The sequence below is a fragment of the Bombus affinis genome, unplaced genomic scaffold (genome assembly GCF_024516045.1).
Source record: "Bombus affinis isolate iyBomAffi1 unplaced genomic scaffold, iyBomAffi1.2 ctg00000068.1, whole genome shotgun sequence".
NCBI classification, from domain to species: domain Eukaryota; kingdom Metazoa; phylum Arthropoda; class Insecta; order Hymenoptera; family Apidae; genus Bombus; species Bombus affinis.
Window position 1 is genome coordinate 1549692 of NW_026108822.1, and position 26037 is coordinate 1575728.

At 38.7% G+C, this 26037-nt stretch overlaps 2 protein-coding genes across 2 annotated transcripts in view; one reads left to right on the plus strand and one right to left on the minus strand.

Moving 5' to 3' along the window:
- The window catches only part of LOC126926971 (uncharacterized), a 234636-nt gene that overhangs the window by 72673 nt on the left and 135926 nt on the right, over positions 1 to 26037 (minus strand). The gene's annotated exons all lie outside the window — the stretch shown is intronic.
- On the plus strand, positions 5826 to 18006 carry LOC126927023 (CREB-binding protein-like). Its single transcript, XM_050743302.1, has 8 exons — positions 5826 to 5855; positions 13749 to 13979; positions 14058 to 14177; positions 14259 to 14560; positions 14860 to 15270; positions 15355 to 15670; positions 15761 to 16175; positions 16269 to 18006. The coding sequence occupies exons 1-8, from the start codon at positions 5826 to 5828 to the stop codon at positions 16742 to 16744; spliced, it is 2301 nt and encodes a 766-aa protein (XP_050599259.1). The 3' UTR covers positions 16745 to 18006.

Below are 26037 nucleotides of genomic sequence, written 5' to 3' on the forward strand. Positions count from 1 at the left end.
TATTAAATTCATTATGATAGTGAAAGAATAATTCCGCCGGAATATTATATCGAATTTCAATATTAAATGATTATTAAATTATAAACGATGATAAACCATAATAATAAATTATGTCTACCACGTAGTAGGTACGAGAAACGTATAAAAATCTGTTCAACATACACATAATAAAATAATAGAATAAACGAATTGCTAGCTAATTGTTTCATTATAATTCGATGAATAATATCGTAAGTTAATTTCGCGTATATTCAATTATTGAAACACATTGTGTATAATAAGAAATTTTAACATCAAATTACTTGGTAATTTAATTTCTGATCTCGAGATAATCCGCGTGACATCCTCTTTATCCTATCGATATTAAATTTTCACGAAGAAGTTAATTTCAAGCGAATGGTAATATTAATCGAATGTTAAGCACGTATTCTTTGCTACGCTGTCGCAATGCTATGTTAATTTATCAAGTCGATAAACTTTTCGACCGGAACACGTAATACGCAAACTTTCACCAACTAATACGAGTTGCAAATTATTAACGCGCTATTCGTTTCTCTAACGTTATTAACTGAGAACTTGCACAAATTTCTATTCAATTTCGAGCAATATACGCTGGAATAACGTTTGAGACGTTGTTAAAATTGGAAATTGCGATAAACGAATCGTTGACTTTTATCGCTTTCCTACTTACGTGTTACGGGTTTGTATTTGTCGAAAATTTCGACAATGTTCTGTCTATTAAAGAGAAATTACATTCGTCGTTCTCACATGTAAAGTTACTTCACCAATTAACATGGAACGCGCGTGTTTCGTAACACAGACAGCACTATCCTTTAAACCTTGCAGCGATAAATAGGTAATAATAATAATAATAATAAACCGATAATTAATACAATGTTTATGCTGTATAGAGTGTACTATATATCTATATAATAATCTATGTTTAATCTGTGCATTGAGGTTGAATGATAACTCCGACAAATGTGAATGAGAACTCTATGTGCGTAAATGAATTTCATTTTGTAGCCGACAGATGAAATTTAATAAATTATATATATAATTATATATATACTGACAAAATGTTATTTTCTATCTACTTTCTATTATCTAATTTTTATTTTAAAAATAACATTTTGCTAGTTTTAACTCGACTTAGTTCGCGAAAAAATCGAATTTGCAAATTTATCAAGTATACTTAAACGACGGTATGTTCCGGAATAAGTAGGACTAGATAATCGACAGGAGGTGGTTTCACGTGTGAAAATAAGTCGAAAACGTAAAATAACATTTCTTCGTAGAACGCTTTGTTTCCCAGAAAAATAAATTTGAAAATTTCTCATTTATTCGTTAACATTTATTATCTCGAAAATGAAGCCTTAAACGGGAACATGTTACTCCACATTTTCGACTTGTTTTCACACGTAAAATGACCTCCATGTCGATTATTCAGTCCCGTCCAGTCCGGAATTACCCACGTTCCGGTATGCTTGATAAATTTTCAAACTCAATTTTCTCGACAACCACGTCGAGAATGCAAAAATTTTTATGCTATATATATTTCATTTATATTTCCACGAAGAATCACGCGGTGCTTGCTTCTTCGTATCACTCGGCTCGGGCTCCGTACATCAAACTCGCACGTTGAACTATCTCCGCTATTTTTGTCTTTCTCATATCTATCTACATATTAAAACTACGCTGAGACAACTTCTTTTTCGTCTTTTCGAGTTTCCTTTGAAACAAGAAATAGAGATAATTTTTATTACGAAAGTCGATAACGTCGCTACGTTGTACTTGGCGTTTAATATCGAGTACTTATTACGAAGAAACTTGCTCGAGTCCTAAATGGGTCGTGTTGTTTTTCATTGGGGAAATTGATAAACGACGATGTGGAAGTAAAATAGTCGACAGGTCTCGTTCGTGCAACATCGCGACGATCGTTCAGACCACGCTGTTCTCGATACTGCAAACAACACGTGACGTCAAAAATGCATCGAATGCAAATTGGACAAATTGTGAATTTTAATAAATAAATAAAAAAAAAAACCATTGGGCTGAACATCTGACAGCACAGGCGGTATGACCCATGTTGAACCATGTTGATCGAAACGACGAAAGGTCACGCGTTAGCCTGCGTTGACAAAACGGTGCCACTTGAGTGGAATCATGCGATTTCTCTTACCGTATCGTCGTTTGATCCTTCCGTCGATTCTAATGGAAAATTGAAATTTCATTTCTGTTGCTTCTTAACAACACGACATAACGAGAAATCGAACGACTCGTTGTTATTTCATTTCGCTCTATCTCCTCGTTTTATTTATACATCTTTCGAAAAGCTATCGTCGATAGCGTTTTTAAACAGTTAACCGCGTTTCATGAATTAAACAGGTCGAGAAAAATGTTAATCTCGGTGTGTTTCATCTGTCGTATAATATAAAACATTACCATTTACCATAAAAATTCCAAATTTTAGTAAGAAGCGCTAAGAATGTTATTTAGTGGTACGTTCGCTTTGTCAGTAAAACTGAAAAATTTGATTTGTTCCTTTGTTATATCGGTTATTCCCTGTACAACGTATTCCTTTTTATAAACTCAGTTGATTATTTTCACCGATATATCGGCAATGCCCGAATTGTTTACGCAATTTTGTCTGCTTGCAAATTGAGTGGATGTTTTACTGCGTGTGTCCGGTATTCCCCGATAACGATCGAAATATAATACAGAAAATATAATGCGATTCAGTTTTTTGGTCGAATGTGTGTTGAATAAATTATCGAATATGCAATTCCACGAACACGAGCTTCGAAAGTTGCTCCACCATCTACGAGTTCAACCGTAAAACCTACGCTTCCTATCAAAAAACATTTCCCCAATTTTATACCAGTTATATCATTGATCGGATCCACTTCACGTTGCTGGTGTTAGATTTGCCAAGTGCCACTTTGTGCGATATTCTGTTTCGAGAAATACCACACTGGGAGGATCCACTGAATTTCTTCTATCTTTTCACATTTTTCTTGTTTACGAATTTTGTTATTTTGTTACAATTTTAACATTTTATGTGGGAAATAATTCATTTTTTCGAAGAAAAATGTAAGCCATCGTCATTTTGGTTTAACGTCGTCGTAAAACTTATAACAGGAACACGTAACACATTTTCTTTGTGTTCGACGTGTATACTCGTCGTCGCTTATTTTTATTTGCATTTTATTCACGTTGATTTCTAAAACTAAATTCCACGGTTAACTGGTTAACAGTACATCGCGCTTCGTGAATATTTCAATTCACTCTTCTATGCTAAGGAATCGCACGAGTCATCTGATGCGTCATTCGTCTATCATCTGACACGGACGAAGAAAGGAAGAATTTCTCGAGATTTTACGCAGAACGAAAATTTGTTTTTCGATATACGCTACAATTTTGTTTTTCTCATAGAGATTATACGAGAAAGTAAAATGTACTATTGTTCGTTTTATTCCGCGCGATTCTCAACTTTTATAATCTCGCGTAACGTAACAAAGCATTGCAAAAAGAAATAAAAAGGTGGAAAAGTAAAAACTGAAAAATATGTTGCACGTAGAAATTTCTTACGATTTCTCTTCAAACTTTGAAAATTTGGATTCAAATTAACGCGATATAGTATCATTTACATGTACAGTTTAGTTGATAACAAACTAACAGCAAACAAAGCAATGTTTATCGATGTTTTACGAAATTTATTTATTACACGACTTATATTTGTGTGACTTTTTCTTCGTAATTTCGTAATTGATTGTTATTCTGGGTGTTTAGATATTTTTCATTCTGTCCACAGTTTCCACTCGGTCGTATCTTCCTTTCGTTAACAAACTTTCTCGAGTTTGAGGAAAATATGAGAGAACCGTTACTTTATATGCAAGTTTCCTTCTTCGAACGTTAAAAGTTCGAAATTTTCTTCAAGCATCAGGAGTATTTTCATTTGTCGAAACGAGGACGAAATTGGGGTATAAAACTTGGCGAGCGCTGCAGCATCGAGAATTAATGATATTGTGCTTCAACTTAATTTATCGCCATGAAAATGCTGGTCTGCACTTAGTCGACCACGAACTTTTACTATTTCGGACTTTTTCCTCCTAATATTTTATATTGGGTTGGCAACTAAGTGGTTGCGGATTTTATCATTAGGTGGCACTGACAAAATCCGCAATCACTTAGTTGCCAACCCAATATTATCGTTCCATCTGAAACTTCTATTATTTAAAGCATCGTATTAAACCTTGTGTCCGAGTACAATGTTTCCAGTAATATTATACAGGTTGGTTGGTAACTGGTGGTACAAACGGAAAGGGGGTGATTCTACGCGAAAAAGAAGTCGAAAATATAGAATAAAAATTTTTCGTTTGAGGCTTCGTTTTCGAGAAAATCGACTTTGAATTTTCGCTCGGTACGCGTGCACTTTATCACGTCTCGTTATAACGGACCTCACTGTACATCGTTGTCTCGATGGATATTATCGCAGTTTAAGTTTGTTTTTGCCGTAACGGAAAATTAGGAATACATAATGAAATAACATGAAGTAATCATAAAGTTTATTGTTACAAAAATTGCTGAAAGTGTTGCCCATTCTGTCCAACACATACTTCTGCTCTTCTAATTAAATTTCTATGAACACTTTCTAACGCATTCGTTTGTTTTAAAGTATGAAAGGCTACAATAATCTTTTCTTTCAATTGCTCGAAAATAAAACCTCGAACGAAAAATTTTTATTCTATATTTTCGACTTCTTTTTTCGCGTAGAATCACCCCCTTCCCGCTTGTACCACCAGTTACCAACCACCCTGTATGTTGGGTTGTCCGGAAAGTGTCTTTCTTTCAAAGAGACGTCTTTTTCAACGACGCATCTTTATACAAACATAAAACCTAATCTGTCGAACATTGTGATCTTTAGTTTGATAAAACAAAACGGATCATAGGTAATTCGATAAAATAATATAAAACGGAAAATGTGCATCCATTATTTCCTTATGGAACGAAAGAAACTTTTCGGACTACCTAATAGTTTCGTATTGCCATAAACGGAGAAAATTCGAACTTTCTAAGTAACGTAAACTAAAACTCGAAATTCGTTAAAGTAAAATTGAGGAAAAATCAAATATTGTGCATAGTAACTTTCTAAATTTTTATGTACAATGTTCGTCGTAATAATATCAACGATAGAATATAATCAGAAGAGTACGCGTGCGATAAATTCGATCGTGCGTTTAAAAAGAAATAAATGAAAATTTCAATAAGAACGTAGTTGGCGATTTAATAGAATTTCAATAGAATTTCAATAATGGACAAGAATTTCGTTATTTGTCCGGTAACGTCGTTGTGTCTATTTTCGTAAAAGCCAGATTACGATTGCACGTTTTTCTCGATTCGAAGCTTCGTCGAGTTTAATCCGGCGACCGGTTTAGGCTACAGTATGTTTCAAATTTCCAGCCCTTTGTATGCAGAAAAATCATTCGACCCGATGAACCGCGTGAAATGTAGAAGTTCACTGATTCAGCGAACGAAAATAAATCGCATGTAATATTAAATCGATATCGTCGACCTGAGGGCGAACTTTCTCTTTGGAATCTCGTATCTTGGACACGTCGAATCAAACTTTCGAAATTCGATATTTCCACCGATTCAATGCTACTCGTATGACTTTGATATTTGTCGATACAGCCCGGTACACGTGTAACGACATTTGCGACTTCGACGCATGGAAAATCCGTCTCGCAAAATGTGCGCTAGCCTGTGCTGAGCTGGTGAATGATTGCCACGTTAGAACGAAGTAGCTTCAATAAATAATTGATATGCAGCGAAATAAAGAAGGTTGTGGCAAAGTAAAAATTTTAATGTAAATCTTTCGATGGATTCAAAGGCGTAATAAAAAAAGGTAATAAAAAGATTTCGAAGCAGAACTAGATTATTTGAAATTCTCTGACGAAAATGATACGATAGAAGGTCCTTTAGTGCGGAAATTACGTTACAGAATTTTTTCGAATGGAAAGAACACAATGTAGTTATTGATTTTGAAGAACGTTCCATAAAATATTGAGTTACTTAAGCTGCTTATATTTTGATTTTTGAAAATAAGCAAACGCGTATTGTTTATCATTTTATTGTTAACTTATTTATTCCATCTTTTCTATTATTCGTTATTTAATATTAAAAATTACACTTATTTTCTTAAAGTTGATTCATATAATTATCATGCTTTCTTTTATGAATTAATTGAATGTTAACGCGTCGCGTAATTTATAAGTATTAAGAAAAATCGTTTATTCGAGTACATTATTCACCTGGTGTAATGTCACTCTATTAAGAAGCACGAAAGAATATATTCTTGTTCGATTTATCACGAAAAATAAAATCTTGCACGTGTGTACAAGCTGTTGGTTTCATCCAAAAACTACGACGCATGGGATAGAGAAACAGATATATATGCAAATGCACGTAATATATAAGAGAAAAACGTATGTACGAGTCCATAAATCGAAGTACGAACTGAAGAGGGAAATTTAAATTTTATCGAAAATTCTACTTCTAATCGACGTCTGCGTAAGATACGAGGACTAGCTGTTGGCGAGATACGGAAGCAATTTGTAGGTTCGATTTTAACGTCTAATAACTTCCAATGGCTGTCTGATATCCGCACGGTAACATTTCCAACGAAATAACGAGAGCGATTCGCAAAAGAAAATATCGACTCGCAACATTCGTTCTGGGCACGTGCTGCGTGAGCGCGTCTGCGTAATCCGTTTTTAACGGGCGAAAAAGTCAGTGTTATTGCTAAAACGAACGTACTAGGAAAAAAGTAGCGAAGCGTAGAACTTTAAAAATAAAACAACATTTTTCCACGTTATATTCCTTCTGATATTTACGAAGTCTTCGTGTGCCAAAAGAATCTGACATTCTAATGTGACAATAAACAGGAAATCTTTTAAGCAAAAAGAAAAAAAAAATACATATATCTCGAGTTCTCAGTGGGATTAGGGGCGTGTAACGAATCTTCATTTAGATTAACCATTGTTGTTATACGATATGCATGATATTTACTGGTACCGATATGATTACAGTACCGATATGGTACAGAGTTTGACAAGTAACCGTGGCAATTAGATACTCGAGATGCCAATGACAATGATCTTAGGTTCAATAACGAATCCACGGTCAAAGGGATAACAAATACGTCTTCTTCCAAAGTCTAAGTCGTACTGAGCTTACTTGTCCACAATTCAAGTGTAACTCAACTTACTTGTCTACGATATAAGTAGAACTCAACTTACTTGTCTACAGTATAAGTAGAACTCCCTCAGTCCAAATGGAACTGCACTTATATACTCGTCTCTGTACCCCTCGGGTCAACTATATTTTTAAGGAGATCTATACAATTACTCCATAGCTTTGTTAGGTAAAAACGTCCATGCCATGACCGTGGCTACGTTTAGCGACCAGTTGTGTCACTTCGAGCCCAAGCCTACTGTCATAAATCTCGGGTAAACATAGTCGGATTAAATCATAAACAACTACTTCTGAGTTTTATTATTTAAGTGCAGCTATAATAAAAAGTCTAGACTAAAGTATTGGGGGTCTTCCCAAAAATTCCAAAAGAAAGGCCCCGATGTCCTTTTATCTCCAACATGTATATAGGAGAAATAAAATAGTATAGTAATTTTTTAATTGCACACTAAATTAGTATTAAATTCCATACGATATTTTCAAAGATCTTGTATCTTTGAATCTATCAGATTTGTTTTTAGATACAAAAGAAAATTAATAAAAATGTGACTTATTTTTATTCATTCTTTTGTACTGTTCGATCGTTCTCCACTATGATACGGTTTCAACGAAGAAACGTTTTATTTATGTTCAAGTGAGAATTTACCTAAATCAAGATGAGAAGCCCGAATGTGAATGTGACGGCAAACTATGGCGAGCTTCAAATCGTCATAGAGGAAAGCACATCGGGCGAAGAGGAAGAGGAAGGGCGAAGGAACGAGTCGCCTCCGCGTGGCATGGATAATGTATGTTTTTTTTTCTTTTTATTTATTAGAATATTTACAATCAATTCTCGTTGAGAATTTTCAGTAACTTAGTTTGGCGTGATACAATGACATGGATTATAATAGTTTTATATTGTTGGTTCTAGTAGAAACTAAGGATTTAATCTCGAGGGTATTTTCTTTTTAGTCTGCGGATCTGGTCCGTCGTGTCCAGTAGTTGGGTGACTAGTGGGTTGTGGTGGTTGTTGACTCTTGTGTTATATCTGCTTCTGAACTTGTGTATTTCATCTTTGACTGTAGGTATCTTGAGGTCGCGGTGGATTGTTTCGTTGGTAACATACCAGGGTGCATTTAATAGGGATCTTAGCGTTTTCGATTGGAAGCGTTGGAGTATTTCAATGTTGGAATTACTTGCTGTTCCCCATAGTTGGATTCCGTAGGTCCAGACAGGTTTTATTACGGCCTTGTAGAGGGTTATTTTGTTCTGTATGTTTAGTTTGGAGCGTCGGCCCGTGAGCCAATAGAATTTTCTTAGTTTTTCCTTTAATTGCTTTGATTTCTCTGAGATATGTTTTTTCCAAGTTAGCCTCCTGTCCAGGGTCATGCCCAGGTATTTTACGGAGTCCTTGCTTGGGATTATTGTGTTGTTAATGGTGACCTGGGGGCAGGTTTGTTTTCGGAGCGTGAAGGTTACATGAGAGGATTTTTTTTCGTTTATTTTGAAGCCCCATTTTTGGAACCACTTTTCCATGGTGTCGAGACTTCGCTGGAGAGTGGATGAGGCAATTGTCGGGTCTGCGTGGGTAGCTAATAGTGCTGTATCGTCGGCAAATGTTGCTATTGTTACCTCGTTTGATATAGGTAAGTCGGCAGTGTAGATGGAGAACAGTAGGGGTCCGAGGACACTACCTTGGGGTATGCCGGATTCTATTGGGAATGTTACGGAAGAGGCGCCTAGGCATTTAACTATGAATTGTCTGTTGGTTAGGTAGGATTTTAAGATGGAGTAGTATGGATGGGGTAGGATCTTTTTGATCTTGTAGAGTAGCCCCACATGCCATACTTTGTCGAATGCCTGTTGGATGTCTAAGAATACCGCTGAACAGTATTTTTTCTTTTCAAGGGTTTGGCTGATCATGTGGATTATGCAGTGGATTTGCTCTACTGTTGAGTGTTGTTTTCGGAAGCCGATTTGGTGGTCTGGGAGTGTTTTCAATTCTTCTAGGAGTGGGAGGAGACGATTCCTGAGCATTCTCTCGAATAGTTTAGACAGGGTAGGTAAAAGACTGATTGGGCGATAGGAGGTGGTTTCATATTTTGGTTTACCGGGTTTAGGGATGAGGGTGATTAGTGAGATTTTCCAAGCCTTGGAAAAGTGTTGAAGGCGGAGGATAGCGTTAAAGATTGATGCGACGAGTGCAATCCCTTTTATGGGAAGTTCCTTGATTGCTTTATTTCCTATTAGGTCGTGACCTGCTGCTTTCTTGGGGTTTGGCCGACTGATTGCTTGTATAATCTCTGCAGAAGTGATGGGCTCAATAGGAGGGGACATTTGGAAGGGAGTGTGCAGGTATTCGGTAACGTCTGCAGCAGCTACGGAGGAATGGAGTTTGAATACTTCAGACAAGTGTTTGGCAAATAGGTTGGCTTTTTCTATAAGGCTACGCGCCCATCCGCCTTGCGGGCGGCGGATTGGAGGTATTATTTGTGGGGGGCGCGTGAGTTTCCTGGAGGCCTTCCATAGTGAGTAGTTGGAGTCGGCTGTGGGGGACAAGCTGGCGAGATATTTGTGAAAACAGTCATTATTGTAGTTTTTTATGGTTTTGGATAGTTTTCTAGTTGCGTTGTTTAGTTTGCGTTTGTCCTCCGGTGTTCTATGGGTCTGCCATACTCTTCTTAGTCTACGTTTTTCTGCTATTTTTTTTAATATGTACTGGGGATATTCGTGTTTGCTGATGGACGTTATTGCCGGTGTGGAGAAGCGGATAGCGTTTATTATGCTCGTGTTTAGGTATTCCGTGGCTGCTTCGATTTCTTCGTTGGCTTTTAGTGAAGTTGAGGCTGAAGTTGTGTGTGTGAAGATTTCTCTAAAGAGCTGCCAGTTGGTGTGTTGGTTATGAATGGAGCCATTAGGTGTATTCTCGATGATAGTTGAACTGACTGTTACTATCACGGGGGAATGATCAGAGGAGAGATCAGCCGAGGAATTGATTTGGACGTGTCTTGACGAGATATTTTTAGTTATGATGAAATCAAGGAGATCGGGTATTTTGTTTGTGTCGGTGGGCCAGTGTGTGGGTTCGTATGTGGTAAGGTAGTTGAGGTTATTGGTTATTATGCTGTTGAGGAGGTTTTTACCTCTTACTGTAACTAGTCTGCTGCCCCATTGGGTGTGTTTGGCGTTGTAGTCTCCTCCGGCTATGAATCTATTGCCCAGGGTGTCCAGGAAGTTGTCGAAGTCTTCTTTGGCGATGGAGTGTCTGGGAGGGCAGTATACAGCTGAAGTGGTGATTGTACCATGACAGTCTTCTATTGCTACGTTTGTTGCTTGGAGGTAGTCTTTCTGGAATGGTGGAAGTTCGTAGTGCTTGATGTTTGATTTGATTATTATTCCCGTGCCGCCGTGGGCCTTTCCGCTGGGGTGTTGTGTGTGGTAGAAGTTGTAGCCGTGTATTTTGACGTAGTTTTTGTCGGTGAAGTGGGTTTCGGATATGAGCATCACATCGATTTGCTGTTGTTTTAAGAATAGTTCTAGTTCAAATTTGTGCTGAGCTAGACCGTTGGCGTTCCACAGAGCTATTCGCATTGGTTTTATTTTGCTTCTGTGCGTATGAATTTGTCCATGAAGAGTGTGAGTAGTGACAGCAAGTTGTTAATTTGCTCAGTTTGCTTCTCGATAAGTTTTTCGAGTCTGGTAAAGTTGTCTGTGTTTTGTGGGGTGGGAATTCTATTTTCTGTGTGTACAATGTGTGTTTTCGAGTTGTTTACGTTTCCTTGCGTTGCCTGCGCATAGGATACTGTTGGTGTAGTGAGTTTTTGGGGTTTAGGTTCTTGTATGGTTATGTCCTTGGGTCTCAGTTTTGGATACACTATATTATGTAGTGTTTGTAGGCTGAGCATCCTTTGTAGTTCGCAGGATGCTCTCCTTGACAGTGGATACACTTGGCGGGGGTTTCCGGGGATTTAGTGCATTGGTCAGTGGGGTGATTACCTGCACATTTTACGCACCGGAAGTTGTGATTGCAGTATTTCTGCGTGTGGCCGTACCTTTGGCACCTCTTGCATTGTATTATTTCTTTCTTTACAAGAGGTGGCTCGAACTTAACTATGGAGTTCATCAGCCGATTGATATTGTAGATTTCTTTATTGTTTGTTTTTTGTTTTACGTCTATAAAAAATAAGGATAGTGGGTTTTTTGTGATTCTATGCCTAATGTTACTGATGTTAGTTACTTCGTGGCCGTGATTTGACAATTCGCATTTTAGTTCGTCTAGATCGACTGAGTGATGGATATTGCGTAGCACCACTCGAAATGGTCTTTCTTGTTTGAGCTGGTATGTGTGGAATTTAGCGTTTAACGTTTTTAATAGCTTGGTTAACTTTCTATAGGCGTCTGGGTGGGTCGGCAGTATTTTCACGTGGTTGTTGTTAATCTTTAACTTGTAGTCCTCTTTGCTGATGTCTTTTTCGATAGTCTTAATCATTGACTGTATGTCGATTACGTCGTTAATGAATATCGGTGGGGGAGGGGGAATTCTTTGAGTATGGAGATTATTTACCTTTTCGGTTGTAATCATGGAGTCTTCCGTGGACTCCAGTATTGAAAATCTATTGTAGGTGGTCACCTGGCTGGCTGATGGTTTAGTTTGACTCTTGTTTACATTTGTCTTGGTTGGTTCGAGCTTTCGTTTTTTCGTGTGATGGTCGTTTACCAGGATAGATGTGTTGCCCTCTTGCCACGGGGGAGGAAAAATGGCGGTGTTATAATTTAGCTCCGGGGAGCCTGTTGGGAATGATAGAGCCATCATCGAGCTAGTTAATTCAGTGTGAAAGAACTAGTCGAGAGGCTGTTAACCCCTGGCTAGGTTAGTTGGATTCGCTTTCGACAGATGGGCGTCACGTGGAATTTTGTGAACTTCACAGGGCACTGGACACACGTCTGCACGTCTCGGCACTCAGCAGCAACTGGATGGTCACGTGCTGCTTTGTGAACATTGCCGGGCACTGGACACACGTCTGCACGCCTCGGCACTCACGAACGAACCGGATAATGTATGTGATAATGTATTTTTAGTGTATCCTGTTAGCTTAACAAAACATAACGTTGTTCAACGTTTGCATAATATATTTAAAGAAAAAGATTGATCGTACTTTCTGATCTGAAAAAATAGCTCTGTTTATACATTATACATTATACATGTGTATGGGAATTAACTAGTGTCTATATAGTTTCACACTGACAAAATAGTTTCGAGTTACTTAAAAATAGTTGCTTGATTCAAGCAACTGTACGCGTTAACAAAATAGTTTCAAGTAACTTGAAAATAGTTGCTTGATTCAGGTAACTTGACCAATCTGAATCATCATAAAAACTTGGAAGGATATTTCAAGCAAAATTACAGATTCACATTGGTAAAATAATAGGTTCACATTGACAAAATGGTTTCGAATTGCTTGAATTCAAATCGTTTGACGAAGCAACATGACTAATCTGAATAGTTTAATTGTCATCTTTATCCAAGACTCGCATAGTCAATCGAGCCATTCGGAAATCACATTGACCAACTCCAAAATTGAAAAGTAGAGAAAAGTAATTACAAGTATCGCAAGTGGTGAGACAATATGCGATAAAAATGAAAAGATGAGCGTGGCATTAAGCTCTAAGGAACTAGAGGTTTTGTGAGAATCAATCGTGTACTTGGACGATGAAATTGCGAAATTGTGAGATTGTCCAAAGATGAAGTTGGTCAATTTGACTTTCGCCAGGCTCGATCGTCACTACGACAGTTCTCGCGTATCGAAACTATCTTGATGTTTGTGTGGACAGGTGAGACGAATGAGCGATCGTGGCGGAGAAGGATCGGGACATTCGGTCGTTACGATGGAAGCAGAGCTACCGACTTTGTTTCGCCGTCGCGAATCAGTCGCCTGTTTTCCTTTTGGAGGCGTGACTAGAATATTACCAACTCGGCGAGACCCAGCGTCCAGAATGTCCGCACCACCGAGCGGTAGAAGAAATACGCACTATCTTCGGTTGGACATTATGGACGACATCGCATACCTAAGAGCGAGGGAGGTAAGGATCTTTCGTTTATTTTTGTTGAAGTGATCACCACTTCTAGGAAAACTCCACATCTGGTCTTTTTACCTTTCTCAAGCGCTGAAGCCATCGACAGCATATAGACAAAGGAATAGCAGGGAGGCAGACCCAATACGGTAGACAGGCGACGTTGGCTTCGGGGTTCTCAGTCATAAAGTAACACTGCTAGCGTGCGGATCTGGACCAGCTCAAATTGTATTCCTGTATTTCATTATTAAGTCAAATATATACTTTGTATCTTACACTTTATCCACACGTTTTTCTCTCTTCTCAACAGGTTATGGGCCCAGGGCCATATATAATATAATGGGATGTAATATTAGCAGTAAGTATTTAGGATTAATTTATATTTATTATTTTTTTTAATAATCGAATCGTATTCTTACGTTTGAAAATAATGCACGTTTTAGCCTATTCAAGATCCTGATCCAGTTATTAATTGTGACCTTATGGATGGCCGCGATGCTTTCCTTACAATGGCTAGAGAAAGACATTATGAATTCTTTTCCTTAAGGCGCGCGAAATTTAGTTCTATGTCTATGCTATACGAATTGCACAATCAAGGTCAAGACAAGTTTGTCTATACTTGCAATAATTGTAAGAGCCATGTAGAAACAAGATATCATTGTACGGTTTGTGATGTAAGTATTAAAACAATCATCTGTAAACATGTATCATCCAATTTTCAAACAATCTAATGTTATTATTTATTATGCTAGGATTTTGATCTGTGTATAAGCTGTAAAGAAAAAGACGGTCATCCTCATCATATGGAAAAACTTGGTTTAGATTTGGATGATGGTTCATCGCCGGCCGATGCTAAACAAGCTAATCCACAGGTAAAAATATATTTTTATTAACTGAATATATTAATAATTTTGCTATGAATATTTATAATAAATATTTTTATTTTATAATAGGAGGCGCGTAAACTTTCAATTCAAAGATGTATTCAATCGTTGGTGCACGCGTGCCAATGTAGAGATGCTAACTGTCGTTTAACAAGTTGTCAAAAGATGAAGAGAGTAGTAACGCATACTAAAGTTTGCAAACGAAAAACGAACGGTGGCTGTCCAATCTGTAAACAATTAATAGCGTTGTGCTGTTATCATGCTAAACACTGCCAAGAGACTAAATGTCTTGTTCCATTCTGTTCGAACATCAAACATAAGCTGAAACAACAACAGCTTCAACAGCGGCTACAGCAAGCGCAGTTGTTAAGGTAAATACGTCAGTAGTAGTGGTAGTGGTAGTAGTAGTAGTAGTAGTAGTAGTAGTAGTAGTAGCAGTAGCAGTAGTAGTAGTAGTAGTAGTAGTAGTAGTAGTAGTAATAGTAGTATTAGTAGTAATAGTAATAATAATAATAATAATAATAATAATAATAATAATAATAATAATAATAATAATAATAATAATAACAACAGCAGCAACGTTAGAATAATAATTTCCAAAGATAACTAGGTGTATGTATATCCTATGTATATAAGTTAGGTGTATATCTTTCTTTTTAATGTGTTTCAGGAGACGAATGGCTGCAATGAATAGCAGACCCACAGGTCCAGTGGGAGCGATGCAATCCGGACAACAGAGTTCAAATGTTACTATGACCACAGGTGTTGCTATGAAACCAGGTGTCAGTCCTACCAATTTACCTTCGCCACATCAACCTGGAATAGGATTGAAACCTGAAACTCAAACGCCACCTGCTCACGTTCTCCAAGTTGTTAAGCAAGTACAAGAAGAAGCTGCACGGCAACAAGTACCGCATGGTTATGGTAAAGTAACGCCAGGTGGTGGAGTTGGTGCTGGAGTTGGCGTAGGAGGACAAACAGGTGGCGTAATGCCACCACCTCCTATGCAACGTCCAATGCCTGTACAAATGCCAAATCCTGGCGGTACACATCTTATTCCAATGGATCAATGGACAGCAAGGTGAGTTATTGAATATAATAATTAAAATACCGTACACATATATGTATATAAAAAGAGGTATTAAAGCTACACCTTTATTTACAGTAGGTATCAGCCAAGTGCACTGATGCAACAGAATCCTGGTTTGAGACAGCAAACGCCGCAACAGTTAATGCAACAGCAGCAACAACATCAAGGGCTGCCAGCAATAGCTATGGGAGGACAGATGCCTAGGCAAGCTGGAGTTCTCGGTGGTCCGGTTAATCAAGTTGGTCCTCAAACTCAAAGCAACATGCACAAGCATGTATTGCAGCAACTTATGCAAACTCTAAAGAATCCCCATACTCCTGAACAACAAAACCAAATACTTCAAATACTCAAAAGCAATCCACCGATTATGGCTGCTTTTATCAAACAACGGGTATGACGATTAATTTCTTCTATATTATTTGTCTGCTGACATTTTCGATTTTAATAATTTCTATTACCATATAATTTTTTAAATTAATAGGCACTCGCTCTAAATCAACAACAAAGTGGTCAATACGGTGGAGGAGTGGGCGGACCTTTGGGTCCTAATCAGCCGCAGCAACAACCTGCTCTGCAGCATATAATGTCTCAGCAGCAGCAGCAGCACCACCACCACCACCACCAACAACAACAACAACAGCAAGGCAGAATGCAAATACAGGCAATGCTAAATCAACAGCAGCAACAACAGCAGCAACAGCAGCAACCTGTTCAACAGCAACCACCACAATGGTATAAACAGCAAATGCTAGTATTGCAAAGGCACCAGCACCCGTCGCAGCAGCAACAACACCCGCAGCAGCAGCAACAGCAGCAGCAACAACAACAACAACAATTTACACAACCACCAGCACCGCCTTACGGTCAACAGCGACATATAAGGCCGCCCCTTCTCGGTAAGAATTATTTAATTCTGGAGAAAACGAGATTCGTCGAGCCGCTTGGTTCGTGGTCTAACGCTTGCCACGATTCCGCGTATTCTTCTCCAGGTTATGGTGGCTTTAGCGAACAAGGATACGGTCAACCTGGCTTAAAACCAACACCACCTCCGGTACCTTCTCCGCAAGGTGTGATGGGGCCTCCAGGGATTTCTGTACAGCAACAATTAATGCAGTCCGTTCGATCTCCACCGCCAATTCGTTCTCCTCAACCAAATCCTTCCCCACGACCGGTTCCTTCTCCACGTAATCAGCCAGTTCCTTCTCCTCGATCAGGGCCGGTGCCATCGCCTCATCACCATCCACCTCATGGTACACCAACACATTCACCGGCTCATGAACTCGGTGGGCCAAGTGAAATGATGCTTTCGCAGCTGAGTGGTGGAACTGGTGCACCGACTGGTCACCCGGGTACCATGCCACATCATCCATCTCCAGTTCCACCACCCACTAGTGGCACAGACTCGAGTGAAGTGACGCCCATGACGCCACAAGATCAACTTTCAAAATTTGTCGAAGGATTGTAGTGACTATTAGTGAAGTCGGTTAACACGAGTGACTATGTTAGTGGGCGAACGATGATCTTGCATCGTATGTCAACCGTTTAGAAAGAACGGTCGCTGTTCCACCTCTCTGTCATGAGAACAGAGAGAGTAACTTCCATCCGTTCTGCGTTCCTAGCTTCGTGGAGATCAGGTACAACTACTTACGTCCGGTACACTGACCAAGTGCTGATGTTCAGAGACGGGTCAGAGTACCACTGGTGCGACCAAATTAATCCCGGATGACGCGTTTCCTTTTTCTATCTCCGAGTTAAGGTGCAGGAGCGATACAGCGTGTTGTGGTGCTGCTTAGATGCTCCGCGAAGATTCTACAGCTGGCTCAATGGACATTTGAACTTACGTTATTGTATTCTCGTATCTCAACCTCGGCTCCCCAATTGCGAACCAGTGGAACGACGAGAAACAATTAATTTGAAACTATACACACATGAAATCAAGAGAGACTATTAATACTTTATCCCCTAATACACATACATATACAAAAGAAACACACACTATGTCTCTGCCCAAACTTTTATTCCCCTTACACATGACTTTTTCATCTATATCACCTTCCCTCGCTGCTGCTCGTGCAGGCTGAGTGAAATCGTACAAATGTGTTGTGTATACTTAACGTTAATTAATAATTAATAGTTCAAATATTATTAGCGTAGCGATTATATGCAGTTATTATATACCACTATTATTATTATCGTGACAAGATGCAAAGTATATAACAAGAAAAAAAAACGAACTGTATGAAAATGGAAAGATATTGAAAAAGAAATCAACAACATTGTATGTAAGGAAGGGAGAAAAGAATTTAGTGGAAAGTTAAGTAATGTTAACTTAGGTTAATTTGTTATTAAGAGATCGCAACGGTTGCCGAAGGTTGTGCCGAAACCTTAGCACCATTAAATTTTATGGATCATTCTGAAATTAACCTTCAAAATAATCTGCTAAATTGTCCTATGGGAAAGAAACCTAATAACAGGACAGGCGAGACAACGCGGATTAACGGTGTCGCAACCAAAAAGTAGAAATTCACAAGCTTACTAATGGGAGGATTTATAAATCGTGTTAATTTTGACAACAAAAGTTTTTCAAACCGAGGGTCCAACATGTACAGTTCAATCAAAATATGTAGCTACGAAGCGTAATCGAAAAGGACCCTCGCATGAAAATCGTTCTGTACATACTATACTATTATTACGATAATAATAACGATTATTATTAATTTCCCTGTCTATTATGAATTTATTATTATTATTATTATTGCTATTATATATAATTCTTATTGATTCTTAATTATTATAATTACTATTATTACTCTACTACTACTACTATTATTATTAATAATATTATTTTTATTATTATTCTTCTTATTATTATTACCATTATTACTATTAATATTATCACGAAAGAAAAATTCAAAACATATAAGTATAGTGTTAATATTCGGGAAAAAAGCGAGAAAGGGATCCACACACACGCGTTATAATTATAATAGGATATCTCTGTGCACGATAAACCCGAGAAAAGGAAATACAAATACAGATACAAGTACACATACATACCGAAGTATGTGACTATGCCAGTGCTGTATCATAGTAAACTGTAAGTGTAACTTTTCCTCTCTCTTTTTTCTTCGATACCTATTTAAATGACTAGTTGGTAACGAATGATGCGTGAAGGTGTACTTCTGAAGTCCGTTTCGTCGGATATTTTTTAAATACACGATGTACAATGTAGCCACCATGTAACCAAGCTATAACCGATTTAATCATAATCAGAATCATTAATGGCACATGCAACCGGTGTAAGATTCATATTTAAACGTGGCGTTTCCGTCGACGAAAGCGCGGTCCGATTCGAAACAAAAAGCCAGAGAAATCATGACCCGTTTGAGAGACACGTTACCTCTTGAAAAATGTATTTGACTCATTCTGATACATTTATCATCAGATATATCTATATACATATAACATCGTACATTTCCATTTGTCTTATATACATCGGTACCCTTTGAATTCGTTATAAAAGAAGGCAATAAGCATTTTTCTTTTTTTTTTATAAAAATAAAGAAAGAATCTAACGAACGATTGGCGAATGTTTTTTGCCTTGAAAATTTTAATCGCGGGGTTGGACGGGGGTAAGTTTAACGAGAATGGTTCGTTTAAGATAACCGGTTTTCTTTCACTCAATTAAGTTCCAAATTCGAAAGATCGCTTTTTGTTATTTTTAGACTATTTTAAATTCTTTTATAAATCGGTTAATGTGAATCGTCAATCGATTCCGAAACATTCCTTTTGTTATGTATTCTCTTTCTCGCCCTTTCTTTCCTCCATCCACCGGTTTTTCTCTACGTCCTTCGTCCCTCGGACTAGTTTTATAGAAAGAACGTCGTAGATTCGTCTTTCCAAGATCGTCATATAAAAGGACAAAAAGAAAGAGAAAAAAAGATAATTATGTAGAATTATGTGATAGCAGTTAAATCGAGCGGGTCAACTATAAATCGGTTGAGAAACAAATCTTGTCGTGCGTCTGAAATTTCTAAAAGTGAGATGAAAACGATAAGAAACAGAGTAATACAAAGAACAAAAAATAACAATCTACGAAATGCGGATGGTTATCGACTGTAGATTTAAGTAAACGATTTTACTAGTAAAAAGAATAAACGTAACGACGAAGACCCAAAAGTATTTGGCTTAGTATGGCTGTGTTTAGGGCAGTGTTGTAAATCTGAAAGTGGTATACCTTTTTTGGTAGTAAACTCTTTAAGAGCGAACAATCGAACGCTATTGTGTACCAATCCGACGATCGCGATCTACACGAGTCATTTTATCGTTTGATTTTATTAATAATTAATTACTAACGAAGATGACACAATTGCTAAGAATCGGCGTTCATTTGCGAACGAATCGTAAAAATACGATATGTGATGGGTGTGTGTGTGTGCAACAGATATAAAGAAAAATGAGTTTTCTCTTTCTGAAGATAGTTCGAGCACATAATTGCGAGTGTAAAAATGGGTCTTAGTGTGTTCGAACATCGAGAAAGAGATGGATTGTAGATTCGCGAAAGATTACTTCCGTAGATGATAAAAAATAAAAAGAAAGAAACGAATGAAACGGAAGCGGTTTGCACGTCGGATTTGTTGGCACGTCAGCGTTCGTGGACAATTTATTATTGTAACGAAAAGTGAACGATACAACACTATATATATATTATATATGTACTATATATACTATATATGTATTACATATATTATATATATATACTATATGTATTATATATATATAATATATATACTATATATGTATTATACGATTTGTTTTTCTTTTTATATTATCAAACACAATATAGGTCGCGGTTATATCATGATGGAGTAAACGTTAATTAATTAATTAATTAATTAATTAATTATTCGATAGACGATAATTGCAAACAAAACTATGGAATATAATTATTATTATTACGCTATTATTATTGAAATACCAACTATAGAGTACTACTTTTTATTATGACATTTCGTAACTAGTGAATTGATTATCTAATTAAAGATTAATGAGACGCAAGTGTAACATTTATCCCCCTCGCTCCTCCCAGGTAAAAAAAGAAAGAACTCACACCGTTCTTCATCCCAGTCTCTTTTTCTTTTCCTAAGGAAAAAAGTCTCGAGAGGGACAATGAGAATTTTCTCTCGATACAGCCCCTCGAATCCTGATCCAACACTGCATCGGTCACGATAAATGTACAATATTTAATATAATGCGCTTTCCTTTATTTATTTTTGTCGGTGGGATTCACGTCGTTCTCGCTAAACGAGACAAACGGAAATGGAATGAAAAGATACTGTCACCGTCGCCATTCAGATACCTTTTTGTATCCCCTGGTGTAAAGACCGTTCGCAGAGTTTTTTTTTTTTTTTTTTTTTATTTATTTATTAGAATATTTACAATCAATTCTCGTTGAGAATTTTCAGTAACTTAGTTTGGCGTGATACAATGACATGGATTATAATAGTTTTATATTGTTGATTTTAGTAGGACTAATGGTTTAATCTAGTGGGTATTTTCTTTTTAGTCTGCGGATCTGGTCCGTCGTGTCCAGTAGTTGGGTGACTAGTGGGTTGTGGTGGTTGTTGACTCTTGTGCTATATCTGCTTCTGAACTTGTGTATTTCATCTTTGACTGTAGGTATCTTGAGGTCTCGGTGGATTGTTTCGTTCGTAACATACCAGGGTGCATTTAATAGGGATCTTAGCGTTTTCGATTGGAAGCGTTGGAGTATTTCAATGTTGGAGTTACTTGCTGTTCCCCATAGTTGGATTCCGTAGGTCCAGACAGGTTTTATTACGGCCTTGTAGAGGGTTATTTTGTTCTGTATGTTTAGTTTGGAGCGTCGGCCCGTGAGCCAATAGAATTTTCTTAGTTTTTCCTTTAGTTGCTTTGTTTTTTCGGAGATATGTTTTTCCCAAGTTAGCCTCCTGTCCAGGGTCATGCCCAGGTATCTTACGGAGTCCTTGCTTAGGATTATTGTGTTGTTAATGGTGACCTGGGGACAGGTTTGTTTTCGGAGCGTGAAGGTTACATGGGAGGATTTTTTTTCGTTTATTTTAAAACCCCATTTTTGGAACCACTTTTCCATGGAGTCGAGACTTCGCTGGAGAGTGGATGAGGCAATTGCTGGGTCTGCGTGGGTAGCTAATAGTGCTGTGTCGTCGGCAAATGTTGCTATTGTTACCTCGTTTGATATGGGTAAGTCGGCAGTGTAGATGGAGAATAGTAGGGGTCCGAGGACACTACCTTGCGGTATGCCGGATTTTATTGGGAATGTTGCGGAAGTGGCGCCTAGACATTTAACTATGAATTGTCTGTTGGTTAGGTAGGATTTTAAGATGGAGTAGTATGGGTGGGGTAGGATTTTTTTAAGCTTGTAGAGTAGCCCTTCATGCCATACTTTATCGAATGCCTGTTGGATGTCTAGGAATACGGCTGAGCAGTATTTTTTCTTTTCAAGGGTTTGGCTGATTATGTGGGTTATGCGGTGGATTTGCTCTACTGTTGAGTGTTGTTTTCGGAAGCCGAATTGGTGATCTGGGAGAGTCTTCAATTCTTCTAAGAGTGGAAGGAGACGATTCGTGAGCATCCTCTCGAATAGTTTAGACAGGGTAGGTAAGAGACTGATTGGGCGATAGGAGCTGGTTTCATATATTGGTTTACCGGGTTTGGGGATGAGGGTGATTAGTGAGATTTTCCACGCCTTAGGAAAGTGTTCAAGGCGGAGGATGGCGTTAAAGATTGATGCGATGAGTGCAATCCCTTTTATGGGAAGTTCCTTGATTGCTTTATTTCCTATTTGGTCGTGACCTGCTGCTTTCTTGGGGTTTAGGCGACTGATTGCTTCTATGATCTCTGCAGAAGTGAAAGGTTGAATAGGAGGGGACATTTGGAAGGGAGTGTGCAGGTATTCGGTGACGTCCGCTGCGGCTATGGAGGAATGGGGTTGGAATACTTCAGTCAAATGTTTGGCAAATAGGTTGGCTTTTTCTATAGGGCTACGCGCCCATCCACCCTGCGGGCGGCGGATTGGAGGTATTATTTGTGGGGGGCGCGTGAGTTTCCTGGAGGCTCTCCATAGTGAGTAGTTTGAGTCGGCTGTGGGGGACAAGCTGGCGAGATATTTGTGAAAACGGTCATTATTGTAGTTCTTTATGGTTTTGGATAGTTTTCTAGTTGCGTTGTTTAGTTTGCGTTTGTCCTCCGGTGTTCTATGGGTCTGCCATATCCTTCTTAGTCTACGTTTTTCTGCTATTTTTTTTAGTATGTACTGGGGGTATTCGTGGTTGCTGGTGGACGTTTTTGCCGGTGTGGAGACGCGGATAGCGTTTATTATGCTCGCATTTAGGTATTCCGTGGCTGCTTCGATTTCATCATTGGTTTTTAGTGAGGTTGAGGCTGAAGTTGTGTGGGTAAAGACTTCTCTAAAGAGCTGCCAGTTGGTGTGTTGGTTATGAATGGAGCCATTAGGTGTATTCTCGATGATAGTTGAACTGACTGTTACTATCACGGGGGAATGATCAGAGGAGAGATCAGCCGAGGAATTGATTTGGACGTGTCTTGACGAGATATTTTTAGTTATGAAGAAATCAAGGAGATCGGGTATTTTGTTTGTGTCGGTGGGCCAATGTGTGGGTTCGTACGTGGTAAGGTAGTTGAGGTTGTTGGTTAATATGCTGTTGAGGAGGTTTTTGCCTCTTACTGTAACCAGTCTGCTGCCCCATTGGGTGTGTTTAGCGTTGTAGTCTCCTCCGGCTATGAATTTGCTGGCCAGGGTGTCCAGGAAGTGGTCAAAGTCTTCTTTGGCGATGGAGTGTCTGGGAGGGCAGTATACAGCTGAGGTGGTGATTGTACCATGACAGTCTTCTATTGCTACGTTTGTTGCTTGGAGGTAGTCTTTCTGGAATGGTTGAAGTTCGTAATGCTTGATGTTTGACTTGATTATGATTCCGGTGCCGCCGTGAGCCTTTCCGCTGGGGTGTTGGGTGTGGTAGAAGTTGTAGCCGTGTATTTTGAGGTAGTTTTTGTCGGTGAAGTGGGTTTCGGATATGAGCATCACATCGATTTGCTGTTGTTTTAAGAATAGTTCTAGTTCGGCTTTGTGCTGAGCTAGACCGTTGGCGTTCCACAGAGCTATTCGCATTGGTTTTATTTTGCTTCTGTGCTTATGAATTTGTCCATGAAGCGTGTGAGTAGTGACAGCAAGTTGTTAATTTGCTCAGTTTGCTTCTCGATAAGTTTTTCGAGTCTGGTAAAGTTGTCAGTGCTTGGTGGGGTGGGAATTCTATTTTCTGTGTGTACACTGTGTGTTTTCGAGTTGTATGCGTTTCCTTGCGTTGCCTGCGCATAGGATACTGTTGGTGTGGTGAGTTTTTGGGGTTTAGGTTCTTGTATGTTTATGTCCTTGGGTCTCAGTTTTGGATACTTTATATTATGTAGCGATTTGTAGGCTGAGCATCCTTTGTAGTTCGCAGGATGCTCTCCTTGACAGTGGATACACTTGGCGGGGGTTTCCGGGGATTTAGTGCATTGGTCAGTGGGGTGATTACCTGCACATTTTACGCACCGGAAGTTGTGATTGCAGTATTTCTGCGTGTGGCCGTACCTTTGGCACCTCTTGCATTGTATTATTTCTTTCTTTACAAGAGGTGGCTCGAACTTAACTATGGAGTTCATCAGCCGATTGATATTGTAGATTTCTTTATTGTTTGTTTTTTGTTTTAGGTCTATAAAAAATAAGGATAGTGGGTTTTTTGTGATTCTATGCCTAATGTTACTGATGTTAGTTACTTCGTGGCCGTGATTTGACAGTTCGCATTTTAGTTCGTCTAGATCGACTGAGTGATGGATATTGCGTAGCACCACTCGAAATGGTCTTTCTTGTTTGAGCTGGTATGTGTGGAATTTGGCGTTTAACGTTTTTAATAGCTTGGTTAACTTTCTATAGGCGTCTGGGTGGGACGGCAGTATTTTCACTTGGTTGTTGTTAATCTTTAGCTTGTAGTCTTCTTTGCTGATGTCTTTTTCGATAGTTTTAATCATTGACTGTATGTCGATTACGTCGTTAATGAATATCGGTGGGGGAGGGGGAATTCTTTGAGTATGGAGATTATTTACCTCTTCGGTTGTAATCATGGAGTCTTCCGTGGACTCCAGAATTGAGAATCTATTGTAGGTAGTCACTTGGCTGGCTGATGGTTTGGTTTGAATCTTGTTTACATTTGTCTTGGTCGGTTCGAGCTTTCGTTTTTTCGTGTGGTGGTCATTTACCAGGATAGTTGCGTTGCCCTCTTGCCACGGGGGAGGAAACATGGCGGTGTTATAATTTTGCTCCGGGGAGCCTGTTGGAAATGATAGAGCCATCATCGAGCTAGTTAGTTCAGTGTGAAAGAACTAGTCGAGAGGCTGTTAACCCCTGGCTAGGTTAGTTGGATTTGCTTTCGTCAGCTGGGCGTCACGTGGAGTTTTGTGAACTTCACAGGGCACTGGACACACGTCTGCACGTCTCGGCACTCAGCAGCAACTGGATGGTAGTTGCTATTTTGTGGACTTTGCCGGGCACGTCTGCACGCCTCGGCGCTCACGAACGAACTCTATATACATATTGTACACACATATACAGGTACACGTGATACACGTGTAACGATATTACAATATTACATTATATTATACTACAGGATGGGAGGGGATGGACTGGGAGGGGAGGGGAGGGGTGTTCTGTGGGATTAGTATAGTATTCGTATATCTATTTACATATTTACATATTTACACTTAATTCAGTGGGCGTTGCCGTTTTGTGGCTCTTTATCTTGTTGTTTTTTGTTATGGGTTCCGTATCCACCAATATTTTTTTGTGTTTTTTCTGTGTTTGTCTTCTGTATCCTTTTGGGGGAGGGCCATGTTGTATCTCCACCTAGTGTCTGCAGTACGGCTATCTAGGTTTTCCTCGTATTGAATAGATTTCATTCCTATTTTCCTTTGCATATGATAAATTATGGGTATGTTGTTTTGGTCTTGGAGACAGTTTCTTTCGTCTAGGTATATAAAGGCTTCGGGGGGGATGTAGCCTGTTAACAGAGTGATTTTGAAGTATGCGTCGTTTGGGTATAAGCAGCCGAAGATTAGGCTGTTTTCTTTGATCTTCGCGGCTTGCGAGAAGTGATTTCTCGTTAGTTTTAGGATGTGACAGTCGATGCGGTGGATGTTGGCTAAGTCGTATATTTTTTTGTTTTTTACGTATTTTCTGTATCCGCTGTGTTCAGATCTGTAAATGCTCAGGCAAGCTCTGATGCATTTTCTTTCAAATATGCGAATTTTTTCCATTATTGACGCTGGTATGTTGTACCATATTGGACAGCCGTAGGTTATAATGGGTCTTATTAGCGATTGGTAGCACATGATTTTTACTTTGCTATCGAGAAGTCTGGAATAAAACAGCCTTTTTGTATTCCAAAAAGCTTTGCTGGCTTTGGAGAGTTGGATTTCGATATGTTGCTTGTAATTTAGTTTTTCATCTATGTTTATTCCTAGGTATTTTACGCAATTTTTGTGTGGTATGAGGTTCTCTTCGTTTGCTTTTTCTTTTAGGCGGAATTTCCTGATTTGTTCCCTTTCTGCTGGGCCGATTTTGCTTGTCATGGGTCTGAATAGTATGGTTTCGCATTTGCTTGCGTTAATTTTTAGTTTCCATGTATGATAGTAATCGCTGATTTTGTT